This window comes from Echinops telfairi, unplaced genomic scaffold, assembly GCF_000313985.2.
Source record: "Echinops telfairi isolate 266 unplaced genomic scaffold, ASM31398v2 ScPeMD7_23;HRSCAF=83, whole genome shotgun sequence".
Lineage (NCBI taxonomy): Eukaryota > Metazoa > Chordata > Mammalia > Afrosoricida > Tenrecidae > Echinops > Echinops telfairi.
The window spans coordinates 14376744-14390980 of record NW_022103920.1 but is presented as its reverse complement, the minus strand read 5'-3'; the positions used below and the strand labels follow the sequence as shown (position 1 = coordinate 14390980).

At 43.7% G+C, this 14237-nt stretch overlaps 1 protein-coding gene across 1 annotated transcript in view; it reads left to right on the top strand.

Annotated features, from left to right (window-relative positions):
• Positions 1 to 1193: 1193 nt before the first annotated feature.
• The window catches only part of MKLN1 (muskelin 1), a 123645-nt gene continuing 110601 nt past the window's right edge, over positions 1194 to 14237 (top strand). Inside the window, exon 1 of the mRNA XM_045288776.1 lies at positions 1194 to 1249. Within this exon, the coding sequence (XP_045144711.1) occupies positions 1224 to 1249 (26 nt within the window). The 5' untranslated portion in view covers positions 1194 to 1223. The remainder of the gene's footprint in view (positions 1250 to 14237) is intronic.

Below are 14237 nucleotides of genomic sequence, written 5' to 3'. Positions count from 1 at the left end.
GCGACCGTGCCGGAGGAGGGTGGGTCGGTCGGTCGCAAAGTGATGCAGTCGGGAGGAGCGGCTGCAAAGTTGCGGGAGCCACCCGCAGCCCGCCGAGCGGAGGGACGCCGGAGCCTGCGCGCCCCCGGGGGGCCCTTTCCGTCCGCGGGGGCGCGGACGCCGGGGCAGGAGGGGGTGCAGGGGACGGAGGTGCGGGGAGAGCTCCGCTCCGGGCTCGTGCAGCGACGGGGTTGCTATAGACGCAGACGGGTGCCCCAGCCCAGCAACGCAGGGACGCCCCGAGCATGGGCCCTCCCTGGGTTTGACCTCCAGCGCCAGCCTCGTCCCTGTCCCCGTCCCCGTTTGCGCATCCCTGAGTGAGTCCCAGGTCACTGCTCCCAGATGTTGATCTGGGGCAGCCTTCCTTCCGGAATGCCGAGAAGCTGGTTCACAGCGAGCTGCTTCTTGGAGGGTCTCTCGAAGGGGAGGAGCCGACCGAAGGCCGGTGCACCCGTCGGTGGGAGAAGCTGCCCTGGAAAGCTCCCAAGAGCTGCTAGCATGGCGCCTTGGACCGTTATCCCCCAAACCTCCCAGTGGTTTCCCGAGTTCGTGAACAAAACAAGTTATCAGAAGACATTTCATGTCACTAGGCACAGTTGGAGGAGCCCTGGTGGCAGAGTGGCTACTCCTGGGACTTCAGGGTCAGCGGTTTGAATACCACCAGTGGGAGAAAGAGGAATGATACTTTCTTGATACTTCCGTTGAGAGTTTGCCTGGGAAGCCAACGACAGAGACCACTGTACTCTGCCCTATAGGGTTGCTCTGAGTCGCACGGACTTGATGGCAGTGTTTTGTTTTGTTCTGTTTCAGACACATAAAGTGACTAAACTGAAGACTGCTCCCCCTGTGTTTCAAGAAGCCTTGCTCCCAGATTTTATTGCCCTTGGCAAATCAGTCAGGCTCCAATTGGAGCTGTGGCTGGAAGAATCTGTGGACGGCCAGTCCGTTGTCCTGTTCATCAGGTCAAGGTTTGGGCAGTCGGGCTTTCAGTAGTGATGTCTGTGAAGGGTGCCAAGTGACCTGTGGTCTGGCCTGGCCTGTGTGACCTGTTGGCTGCTCTGGGGCCGTGTCCCTGATTGATGCTGGAACTTTGCATCTGAGGGCAAGCCAGGTAAACATTCTAGCTCACAACTGGAGTTGGAATGCGGGGCCTAGAGACTGGCGCTCTGATTTTCTGGGCCAACATGTGTCTGAATCTGAAGACCTTCAGGTGAAGACCACAGCCGGTAGGGCACGGGGATGGTCTGGTTCATCCCCATCAGTTGTACACTGATAACTGTAGAGACATCTTAATCAGGAGTTAGGCCATTTCTAGGATTTCACTGCCTAAACTTGTCGGGGTGGGAAAAGACTGGGATATTAAAGTTCCAGCTGAATTGTGACTGGAAAAAGAATGTCCCATTCAAGCAAGAAAGCATTTAGTGGGATAGCAACTTTATTGCGACTTGGGCCTTGTTACGGGTGCTTTGAATGAAGTGGTGTGGGAGTGAGAAGGCAACTATGGAAGTTGGGGAGATGGCTTTACCTCTCAGAACTCCATTGTTGTCATTTTCTCCTAAGATACTATTTCTCTACATTTTTACTTGTGGTATTCTGATGACATAGATGTACTATCGTTTTTGTTGTTTTTTTCACTACCAAACTATTACACAAGAAGAGCAGTATGAATTTATTTCTTAGAAGAATATAGTTTACATTTATAGAGCTTGAATTTGAGAGTTTTGTTTGTGCTGGGTTGATGTGCTCCGTGCTGAAGTTGTAAAACTTTTTGGGTCTTGAATATCTGTTTGCAAGTAAGGTTACTGTATCTCCGTAGGTTGCAAGAGAAAGAACGGGCTTTCCTTATTTTAGAAAGTCCTGCGTCTCAACTATTCTTGCCGCCTTCCTGGCAAGGCAGTCTGGTTACGGTATTTCCTCAGTAGGTCTAAATTTCAATAAAGCCATTTGTTGTCATTTCCTACAAAGTACTACATATTTATTAAGAGGCACAAATTTAGCTGTTTCGAAGAGGTGATATTACAACAGTAGCAATAATGGTAATACCACGTGCCTTCTATATGCTAGATTCTGTTCTAAGCCTTTTTAAGTTTATTAAGTCACTTAATCCTCACAGCTGTCCTGTGAGGCATCTCCTTTGCCCGATTAGGCACAGAGATACTAAATTAGCAGAGCCTGAGGTCACACACAGGAGCTCTGGTGGTGCAGTGTTTAAAGTGCTCATCTGCCAACTGAAAGGTTGAAACTCACCAGCTGCTCTTTGGGGGAAAGATGAAGCAGTCGGCTTCCACACGGATTTAAAGCCTTGGAAAACTTGGGCACAGTTCCACTGTCTACAGGGTCTCTGCATTGGAATCGATTAGACCGCATTGCTTGCAGTAAAGGGAGTGAGGGTGGCCATCTCCGATCTCTGGCTTCTCTTTTGCCCCGAGGCAGGAGTCAGAGGTGCTTCTTCCCTCCGTCTTTCTTTACCTATTCTGACACCAGCTGTTCCTACCGCCTCTCTGCATCCATGTTGCATCCAATAATTTCTTGCAGTAAGCACATAGGCCCCACAGAGAAAACTAGTAGGTTCATGTTGGGCCGCTACCCACCAGCCACTCCATGGGAGAAAGATGAGGCTTTCTTTCTACTCTCGGAAACAGTTACAGTTGCAGAAACCCAGAGGGGCAGTTCTGCCCCATCTCTTAGTGTTGCTATGAGTCAGAATCCACTCAGTGGCAGTGAGTTTGGTTTTGGTGATGGTGCGGCTGTTGCTACATGCCATCCAGTCCTTTCTGACCCGTAGCGCGACCTTATGCACAGCAGAATGAAACTGCCCGCGCCATCCTCACCATTGTGCCTCTGCTTGAGCCCATTGCTGCAGCCCCTGTGCCAGTCCATCTCCTTGAGGGCCAGCCTCTCTTTCGCTGCCCCTCCACTTTACCAAGCATGATGTCTTTCTCTATCCAGGGGGTGGTCTCTCCTGACAACAGATCCAAAGTGCGCTAGGTGAAATCTCGCCATCCGTGCTACCAGGAGCACTCTGCTTGGACAGACAGATGGGTTTGTTCTTTTAGTAGTCCGTGGTACATTGAATACTCCCCGGCACTATAATCCAAATGCATCGATTCTTCTTTGATCTTTATTCAGTGTCTAACTTCCACATGCAGATGATGCTCGTGAAAATACCATGGCTTAGAGCAAGAGCAGGCGCACCTTAGTCTTCAAAGTAACATCCTTGCTTCCAGTACGCTGAAGAGGTAAAGGGAACAGTTAAAGGTTAGAGGTCATGTGCAGCAGATTGATCTAATGCAGTGCATCTTTTGATCTCTTGACTGTTGATTCCATGAGCATTTATTGTGAGGCCAAGCAAGATGAAATCCTTGACATTTGGTATTAGGTAAGTTAATAGATTACCACAAGTCAAAATCGGTAAACAGTAAAGATATAGTCATTGGCCCAGGGTAACACCTCTCAGCCAGCAGCCAAGTCTTTCTCAGGCCCTCTGCCTCTCAGTCACATGGCCCCTTGGCCCCTGCTTCCATGGACCAGGAAGCCGGCCTGTTTCTCTGCCTCATTGACCCATAGTCTCAGCGCTGCTCCTCGGTTTTGTTTTACGGTCTCCTTCAGGTCTGAGCCTGACTCCTTTGCTCTGTCCTAGACTCCATGCCTCTGTCTCTGCTGCCTCTGGTCATGGCCTCTGCCACTTCAGGGTAGAGATCACGAATGTGCTCTGCTGTCCTTAGTCTTGGGATGTTTTCCTCTCTGTCCAAGATGGCCTGTGTGGTTTTTGTCTGTCAGTAGACCATCTCCCCCAGAAAACAAAGGCCGTGATTTGGCTGACAGCCTTTACTAAGTTCGAGCCTTAATCTCACCTTAATCCTGCCCATTAGCATAGTAGAGAACTCCCTCCAAAATGAAATCCTAGCCACAGGCACAGAGTCCAGAATTATAATACACCCCAAGGAATTACGGCTGGGAGGCCGTATTGATTCACTACATCTCCCGAGCTTCTGCTGTTGGTTTGCTTTTGGTCAGATCACATCATTAAGATGGGGCCAGAATTTGGACCCAGGCACTCCTGCCACAGTCCAGGGCCTTCACTAAAGTGTTTCAGTGTTTCTACACAGGGTGTATGAGAGGAGGTCAGAGATTTGAAAAGAGTTCTAGTAGGCAAGGCATTTATGTCTTAATTGTGAAAAGACATGGCAAGTTATGTATTTAAAAACAGAGTGATTCAGATCTCTGCTTCCTTCCAAAGGACTTAGAATTTTTTTCCCCTCAAAGACAAAACAGACCTTTTTCCTCTAACATTTTCAGATTTATTGGAACCTTAACTGTGTTGAGCGGATCGTTAGGGTTAGAGCTGTCACCACTGACATGAGTGGATTCCGACTCGCAGAGACCCTTAGGACAGAGCAGATAGAAGTGCTCCCATAGGCATCCAAGGTTGGAGGTGTTTGAGGAAGTCGTCGACAGCGGAATTCTCCCGCCTTCAGACTTCAAACCTTGCGGTGAGCACTGTACCAGGAGGGTGCCTTGGTCCGGTTATGATAGTTTGTACTCTCTCGGAAACTTGGGGAGTGGCCCTTTCATGTTCAGTATACTTAGAAAAGTTTGTATTTACTTCTTTTCAGAAATTTACACCTAATTTGGGAATTTAGGGAAATGATTTACGTGAAGATTCAGGTTTTCCTATCTTATATATAAAAAATTTGCAAATCTCAAGTGTTTATTACTGTCAGTAAAGATGATATTAGATTTAATTTGGAGTATTTACTATATGCAAGATGATTTGGGTAGATTTATTTAATCTTAAGCACAGTAAATTTGGAAGACAGTTACCTGATCACCCTACTGGAAGAGATCCATATTTGTGTCCACTACAAAGAAAGATGATCCAACAGAATGAGGAAATTTTCCAGCAATATCATTAATGTCACATGTAAGCAAAATTTTGCTGAAAGTAATTCAGCAGTGGTTGCAGCAGTACATCAACAGGGAGCTGCCAGAAATCCAAGCTGGATTTAGAAGAGGACATGCATGAGGGCTATCATCGCAGAAGTCACATGGATCTCGGCTGAAAGCAAAGACTGCCAGGAAGATGTTTACTTGTGTGTTCATTAACTATACAAAGGCATTCATTTGACTGAATTCTAACAAACTGCGGGTAGCATTGAGAAGAATGGGAATTAAAGAATACTTCATTGTGCTCATGTGGAACCTTTACATTGGACCAAGAGACAGTCAGGATGTAGGGAATACTAAAAAAAACCCCTCAGATTCACTCCTGTCAAGTTGATTCCAACTCAAGCTGCTCCTGTGGATATCTGACACTTTATATTTTATGTATTTTATATTTATATAAAAAGCCTCATCTTTCTCTCATCGAGTGGTTGGTGGTTTTGAACTGCTCACCTTGTAGTTAGCAGCCCAGTGCATATTACATGTTGTTACCAGGGTTCCAAGGGAATATACATGGTTTAAAATCAGGAAAGGTGTGTCCAGGTGGTACTCCTTTCACTATCTATATGTTGAGCAAATCTGAGAAGATGAGGTATGAAGAAAATAGGTGGGCATCAGGAATGGAAGAAGGCTTATTTGCAACCTGGGATACGCAGATGATACAATCTTGCTCAGGTCATATGCATGTGAAAGTTAGTGAATAAGGAAGACTGAAGAATAATTGATGCATTTGAATTGTGGTGGTGTTGAAGAATATTGACAGTACCATGGACTTCCAGAAGAACAAACAAATCTGTCTTGGAAGAAATCCAGCGAGAATGCTCCTTAGAAATAAGGATGGAGAGATCAGTCCCTGGAAAAGGACATCAAGCTTGGAAAAGCGAATGGTTAGCAAAAAGGAGATAAACTGACACAGCGTCTGTCACGGCATTGGGTTCAAACAGCACTGAATGTGAGGATGGAACAAGATTGGGCAATGCTTTGTTCTGCTATGCATTGAGTCATTACCTTTTGTTAACATAGATTCCTAGTTCACAGTAAGAGAAAGAGTTCAGATCGGTGAATCCATTTTCAAAACAAAAATCAAACCAAACTAGTTGCTACGGAGTCATTTCAACTCATGGAGACCCCAGTAAAGCAGAATAGAGCTGCTTCATAGGGTTTACTTGGCTGTAATCTTTCAGGAACTCACTAGACCTTCTTCCTAGATTCTGCAAGGTGAGTTCACCCCACCAACCTTTAGATTAGTAGCCAAGAGCCTGCCAGCTAGGAACTCGGGAATCCATTCTAAAAACTAGTTTTAAACGATATTTAGTTGTTTCTGAATGAAAAAAAAAAACATACCCTAATATGAAATAGTTTCCAAACATATAAACCCCTAGAAACAAGAATTACTCTTTATCTCACCACTCAAAAATAACTAGTTTCCTTTGGTATATGTCATCCCAGGCCTTTTTCTATTTGTGTAAGTTTCCAATGATACTGCCCTCTGTTTAAAAAAACCAAAAGCAAATCCACTGCTGGCTCTGTAGGACACAGGAGAACTGACCGCTCCCTAGGGTTCTCAAGGCGCCAGTCTTTCGGTCCAGGAGCAGCTGGTGGGTTCTAACCAGTTACCTTTAGGATAGCAGCCCAGCACTTACCCCACTGCCCCACCAGGACTTTTCTTTCCTTCTTCATGTGTAAGAGAAAAAATCCCCCTGTTATTAAACTTCCCTTATATCGTTCTGGCGACATTATATCCCACGTAATGATGTTATGGCGCTTTAATGGTCTCCTAATACAGGACAGGGAATCCTCACCATGCTGTGGGCTCAGCGTTTGGCTTCTAACCCACCCAAACCTCCTCTGGAGAAAGGTGAGACTGTTTCCAGAAAAGCTCAGCCTTGGACACTGAAGAGCCATTCTGCTCTGCCCTGAAAGGGTCACTGTGAGGTAGAGTTGATTCGAAGGCAGGGGTTTTGGTTTGATTTCTAATACAGGACATTTAAGCTTCCCATGTCTGTTTTGTCTTGGTGTGTTGGACTGTTAACCACAGAGTTGGTGGTTCAAACCCACCAGCTGCTCCACAGGAGAATGTTATATCTGTTCCTATAAAGATTTTCAGTCGTACAGACCTGCTGTTGGTCAGAATTGACTTGATGGCACTAGGTTTTGGCTTTGACTAGGTTTTATTTCATTTGTTTCTGCTGGGTTTTGTCTATTAGGAGTTTGCCTTACAGGAGGGGGAAAAATTGAACTCATTCATGATGTGTTGCTAGGTGTTGAGTTGCTGAATGAAAGGTATCAGTTTATTTTCCTACAGCCTGTGTAAGAGAGCTCCTATTTGCCTATAACTCCTGTTGGTATTTCTCCTTTGTCTTTAGAGATTAAGAATGTGGTCTTGGTCTAGAGAGGTCTTTACCGATGTCTCGAGGGTGTCTGGATGACTATATTTCCCAAGAGACACTGTTCCTAAAACCTTCTTGTCCTTCCTTACGCCGTCTTTTATTTGTGCTTTTAAATAGCTTTTTATTTTATTAACACTTGACATGAAAAGTAGAACACACGTGGCGATTTGTTTAGTGTTCTACAGGCAATGACTGTTGTGAATATGGGTTTGAGAATTCATTACAGGAATTCCATAGATTCATGCAACCCATAGATTGGACTCTCATGCACTTCCTCTCCCCCAAAATTGAGATTCAAATCTGACATGGCTTCAGACCTTATTGGCCACTGAAAATTCCAGTGTTTTCCATCTGGGGAATCCCTGAGCTTTAAAAAAAAAGAAAACGCCCCAGATGAAGGAAGTGTCTTGAGACAGACTGAAGATGAGTTGAACCCAGAGGTGGCTTCCCAGCCTGGGCTGGCTTGATGGCTTGGGGCAGGTTAGGGTTCTTCTCTGAGTATTAGCAGTTTCCTCATGTAGAATAATTTTTATTTGTATCATACTCTGGGAGGTTTTATATTTGGTAAATTTGAGAAGGGCAGATGGCTCTATCATTTGCATTAGCTTTTAGTTAAATGTACTAGGTGGTTAATAAAAGTCCCAAAATGGGACTTAGTGGTGTTTTATGTGTAGATCTGATACATTTCAGCTGTTTGTGGTAGTGTGCCTTTTTAGTTAGGGGTGTGTGTATTGAGGATATGTGTGATACATATGTCATTCAAAAATCATCTTTGGAAATATGGGAAATCTAGATTTTCATTTTAGAGGCCTATCTGTTCTATGTAGTTTTATTTTGATCTCATAAAATGTTTCAAAGAATGAGGGTTTGAGACATCTCTGATTATTACAGAACCCATTATTAAAATATGTGTTAATCCATGAATTTGTTAAATTGCTATGCCTTTATTGGTTAAGGACACCTGGCGGTCTCGGAATGCTACGCGTTGGCTGCTCACCACAGGGTCAGCAGCTGGCACCTGCTGCTGGGTTGGTGTACAGGCACAGAAGCCTGCAGAGGCAGGTCTACTCGGCCCTATAGGGTCGCTATGAATTGGAATTGACCCACTGGCAGTGAGCTTGGTTTTGGTTTACTGGTTAAATCTTAGGATAGTTAACACAGATCTTTCCACACCACACACTGGAAGACTAGTTGCTGACATCCTTGTTCATTAAGGATTTCTGTGGTGAGATCAGCAATTTGAACCTACCAGCTGCTCTGTGGGAAAAAGGTAAGGCTCTCTGCTCTGGTGAAAATGAACACCCTTGGAAATGCACAGGGGCGGTCTCTGCTCTGGGTCGCTCTGAGTCCCAATCCACCCAGAGGCAGTGAGTGTGGTTTTAATGACAAGACAGGCGCTGAGAAGTCAAAACTCACTGCCGTTGAGACCATTCCACCTCCTACTACCCTATGGGACCAAGTAGAACTTCTCCTTAGGGACTCGGAGACTGTAAATCTTGATGGGAGCAAACACTAGCTTCGTTTTTCTCCAGAGAAGCATCTATTGGGTTTGAATGACAGGCCGGTGGTTAGCAGCCCAACTCATAACCACTCCTCCATGAGAAGTCAAGGACTGGAGCGATCTATTGAGAATGAGGCGCATGTGTTTACTAGGCCCACAAATTGAGAGTGTAGCTTTTGCCTTAAGTACACAGCTATTCTCTCCTCCTGCGATGTGATTATATATATATGATCTGTCTTCTGTTAAGAACTATTCATGGGTTGGAATGATGCTTTGTGGGTATAGAAGGAAGATACTTGAATCTAGTGTAAATTTTTGGGGTTATACTCATCTTTTTAATATGACATTTAGTAAGACAAGTATTTGTTAGAGCCACTGATAATTTATTGTCAAGGCATGTTATCTTGTATAAGTCAAAATTTTAAATTATCGTAAGCAACCTAGGATGTACCTCTTTTCCTTTCCTTCTCATTGTGCTCGGCCCTTTCCCTTTGTGATTTAATTCCAACAGGAGAGTTATAAAATAGGGAAGCACCAACAGGAGCTTAATTAGCTGTCAACTGAAATGTCATTATCTCAGGAAATCCTCTCAGCTTCCCCTACTGCACCAGGAGGCCAGCACCCCTTCCCCTAAGCTTTAGTTAAATGCTTTCACAGCAGCATGTACCTTTCTAGTAAATCACATTATAGTCTATCATTATGCATCTGTTTGTATGATGTTTGATTGATGCTGTTGTCTCAATGAGACCACAAGCTCCAAAGGGTCAGAGATGGTGAAATTTCATTTTCCCTCAGGTCGGTCCAGTGTAATATTTATTAAATGGCTGCATGAGTGAATTAGCTAGGCATTGTGACTACATTTTTTTTTCCTGCTTAATGCAGTTTGGGTCTGGATCTAGGGCGGGGGAAAGGAACTTTTTCTCAGCCAAGGGCCATTTGGATATTTATAACATCATTGTTGGGCCATACTGGTCAAATATTTAATTAACTTACTCATAATGTGATGGCTGGAACTATTTCTGTTTGATGAGATGTGTGAGGCTTGATGATTTCTCGGTTCTCTTATGGCCCGTGGGCCAGCCATTACCCACTCCTGATCTAGAGAAGTCATTGTGGCCATGTTGAAAATATCAAATGATGAGTGAATTTTAAGTCCATTCTGCACCTTTTTTATAGTTAAAAAAATTGTAAACCAACTTCTGAGAATATGTAAGCGAGATTGGTTATTCCTGTGGGGTTTAGAAGGATTTGGAACAATGGAAAGTTTCTTGTTTGGAAATTTAAAAAGCTTTTATTCTGTACTTTGGAATTCTTAGTGGGTCATATGAGGCCTTGAGAACTTAAAAGCTCACTTTATTACAAAATCTGGATTGCCTAATGGCTCTTCACATTTTATTACTACTATGCTAGTTAATTTTAGGGTACCTGTCAGCCATGGTGGTGCAGTGGTTAAGTGCTTAGCTACTAACTAAAGGATTTGAGCCCACCTGCCACCCGGCTGCATTGTAGAGCTTTAGGCCTGAGAAAACCTATGGGGCTTTAGATCTCATTATCACAGGAAATAAGAGACAAAAAAGTTAAAATTTTAATTTAGATCCTTTCCTCTTGTGAGACATCAGATAGTCAGTCAAAGACACTCCAGCATAAAATTGGATGATGTTAGATTACAATTCTGTGGAAGAAGTTTAAAGAGAAACAGGAATAAAATAAATTCTGATGCCATAATAATTATGTTTGTTTGTTTGTTTGTTTTTGCCTGTAAATAGTTCCAGGTCTGTTTGTTGACCTTTAGGAGCATTTTCTGATCGAGTCTGATGGGGTGCCACGCCCTGGCCCCAAAGCCTATTTTTGGTGTTCCCTCAGGACTTCATTGCTCTGCTCCCCTTAAAGATAGTGATATTTCTATTCTATGGATGCTTTTTAAAAGAGCAAATACCACAGTTTTATTAGAAATGGCAATATGTAGAGTACCCTGGAAATTACAACTTTCAACACCATTGTAAGTTGTGAGAATTTTGTTCCTGCCAGTTTAGAAATGGTGAGGGTGTATTAGTTTTCATAATCTTTTAGGGAGTGTTTGAGCAAATGAAGCTCAAGCACCACAAACTGATAGGCGGAACCTTTCAGTCTGGTTTGTACATTTGAGTTCAGTGCAGAGCTGTCTAGAATTCTCGATGCCTAGGCTGTCAAGTGATCCATTAGTCTCTGGAATGCAGGCCTCAAATGCTAATTGTACACTTCCAGAAGTCTGTGGCCAGTCTAATTCTCTTCCATTTTAAGTGGCTCATCTGTTTTTCTGTGAGAACCTTTTACATGAGTATTAGTGATTACTAAAAGAAACACATACAAAAAGAAGTGGAATCTGAACACAGAGAAAAAGATCCAGAAACTGTTGGTGAAACTTTGAAACCCGAAGGCGTCTCTGGGTACGTGGCCACCAAGCAGGATGCAGGCCTTGTTGCGTGTGGGACACTCCCTTCCCAGTGGACCTCTGTACGAAGCGCAGCTTGCACACCCCTCTAGAGCAGCTGTGCACCCTGTGTGGGACACAGAGTTAGAAATATGTCTGAAGAAAAAAGAGAAGTCAAGGAAAATTTGTGAGCCGAAGAAAGATTCAAGTCATAAGTCGGAAAAGGGCAAACATTAAGAGACTGAATGGGGGTGGGGTGGGGGAGCCATAACTAGTGTAGTTTCTGGTCAAATTGTAGAAACCATAGACGAATAACCTCTGATTATTGAAAGCCTTGACGTTTCTCAAGAAAAAGCACATGGGGTATTAAAAGATGGGAGAGAATCAGATTGGCTATACAGACCTCTATGCAAACTAGTACCCACTGAGGCAAACTAGAAATACAATGTGAGGGTCTTTCAGCCTGGGTTTGCCCGAGAGAGAGACCACACAGTACATAGTTTGAACAGGGCAAGTTTAATGTCGAGACTGCTCATTATGACAGGAGATTAGGATAAGATAATGAAGGACTGGCTAGTAATAAGTAATGATAAGTCTGAAGACTTATGCCAGCTACCTTCTGCTGAGATGGTGTGCCCAAGGAAATGCCCAGCCCGGCTCCGAGGCTGAGATTCCGTCCTCCTTGCAGAGATGTGTGGTGTCTTCCATCAGGCTGAGCCACACTGGGGGGCCAGAAACCTCATGCTTAGCATACTGGTTAAGCTGTTCACAGGGAGAGGCCTCACTGGGAGGCAGCAGGGTACAGAACCACCGGGGGAGGGGGAGAGTGAGCCTCCTTTAACCCCTTAAAGAGAAGCACGCTCTTCTCTTTCTGGAATTGATCTTCTTTCCCTTCTCTTGACAAAGCCTAACATTGTGCCGGAGGTCAAAGGAAAAGGGAAATTACTGAAAGGGCCCAGCCCCCTTTTTGCATAGTGGGCAAAAGGTGAATGAATGGAGGGAGAGCTGGGCGTCAGTAACAGGGCGTACCTGTGCTGTAGCTGCCGCTGTGGTCGTTGACAGATTTCTCAGCATTTCATTCTTACTTACATTAGGGTCTGATTGAAATCTGCTTCTTTTGGTTCACTACTGATAACCTGTTCCCTTTTAAATTTGAATTTATGTTATTGGTAGAGGCTTTTAAAAACGTTACTATTGTTCTTTCAAAATAATAGGAGAGAAGCAATAGAAATCTTTTAAAATTGCAAAAATAAACACTGAACTATGAAGACAGACTGTAGTGCTTTTGAACTAAAGTATTGCCTGGTGGGCAGGACCACCAGGATTTCATAGCCCTGATAAATGAATTCATCTGATTATCATCTGTGTACATTTTGAATTTTCAAAAAGGTTGGAATATTTCAAGGATAACGTATAGAAACGTGAGTTGTCTGAAAATTGACTGCCCTTGTAATAACAATTTACTCCCACAGTGAGTTCCAGTCTGGAAACTGCGGGCAGTTCTGCCTGTCTGTTGGGTCGCTGTGAGTCTGCATTGACTTGATGACAGTGAGTTTGGTCTGGTCTTGGTAATAATGATTTGAAAATTATTTTACTAAATTGCTCACATTCGATAAAATGATTTCAAAAGCCAGGGAACCCCCCCCCCAAAAAAAAAAGTGCTAAACTGATCTATAATGTGACTCTTATAAAACCTACGCATTTGTTAGGAGAGCATTAACCAATCATTTGCCTCGCCCAACTATTAATCAAATGTTATATTGCTAATTTCTTTAACTTTTACATGAACAGACATATATAGAATTGAATTTTTAAAAGGCCAGCATATAATTACAGCTGTATTAACCAGGGACATACTTTATTCCAAAGCTAGGACAAAAACAAGTTAAATACCTCTTTATGGCTGTGGGTTATAATTCAATATAATACAAAAATCCTCAAACTGAGCCAATTACCAACATCTTGATACATGTTGCTTGTAATCAACAGTTGATCTAGGATTTAATTTTACTTGGATCCACAATAAATACTCTGGGAAGCAGCAGTCAAGAAATCAAATAATGTATTGCATTGGCCAAATCTCCAGAAGACGTCTCTGAAGTGTTCAAAAGTAAAGGTGCCATTTTGAGGACTAAAGATGTGCCTGACCAAGCCTCTGTGTTTTCAGTGGCCTCGTGCATGGGTTGACATAGTGGCTTGCTCCACTGAGCACCAGCGTGGGGACAGTGTGGCTGGCACAGGCTGGCAGGGTTTGGTCCTGTTGTAGATAGGGTCACTGACTCCATGCCATCTAACAACCTAACAAAATGCATGTGAAAAACTAGATGGGAGGCTAGAGAAAAATTGATAAATTTGAATGGTAGTGTTGGCAAAGAATACTGAATGTGTCATGGACTTACCAAAAAAAAATAAACCTGTTTTGGAGGAAGTCGAGCTAAAATGCTCCTAAGAAGAAAGAATGGTGAGACTGTCGCACGTATGTGGGGCATATTGCCAGGAGAGGCTGATTTCTGGAGAAGGACACGATGCTTAGAGGCTCAGCAGAGGGAAGAAGCCCTCAGTGAGCTGGTTTGATACAGAGGCTGCCCCAGGGCCTGGACTAAAGGGAAGGTTGTGAGGGTGGCGCAGAAAGAACCAGGCATGGTTTTGCTCTGTTGTACACCGAAGCATTGTGAGTTGGAACTGACGCCACAGCACCGAGCAGCAACAGCGCCTACTGTGATAGTTATTCTATTGAATTTTTAATAGTTTTAAGAGGAGTTAAATATGGGTCTAAATATGTGTGTGTGTATATATATATGAGGGGGGTATTCCCCCAAAATGGAAATTTTTTTTTTAAGCCGTGTATTTAATTTTTTTAACAAGACGACCTTATCACCTTCAAAGCACTCTCCGTTACACTTAATACATTTGTCAAATCTGCGATTCCTTTCTTGGAAACATTTTTCAAATT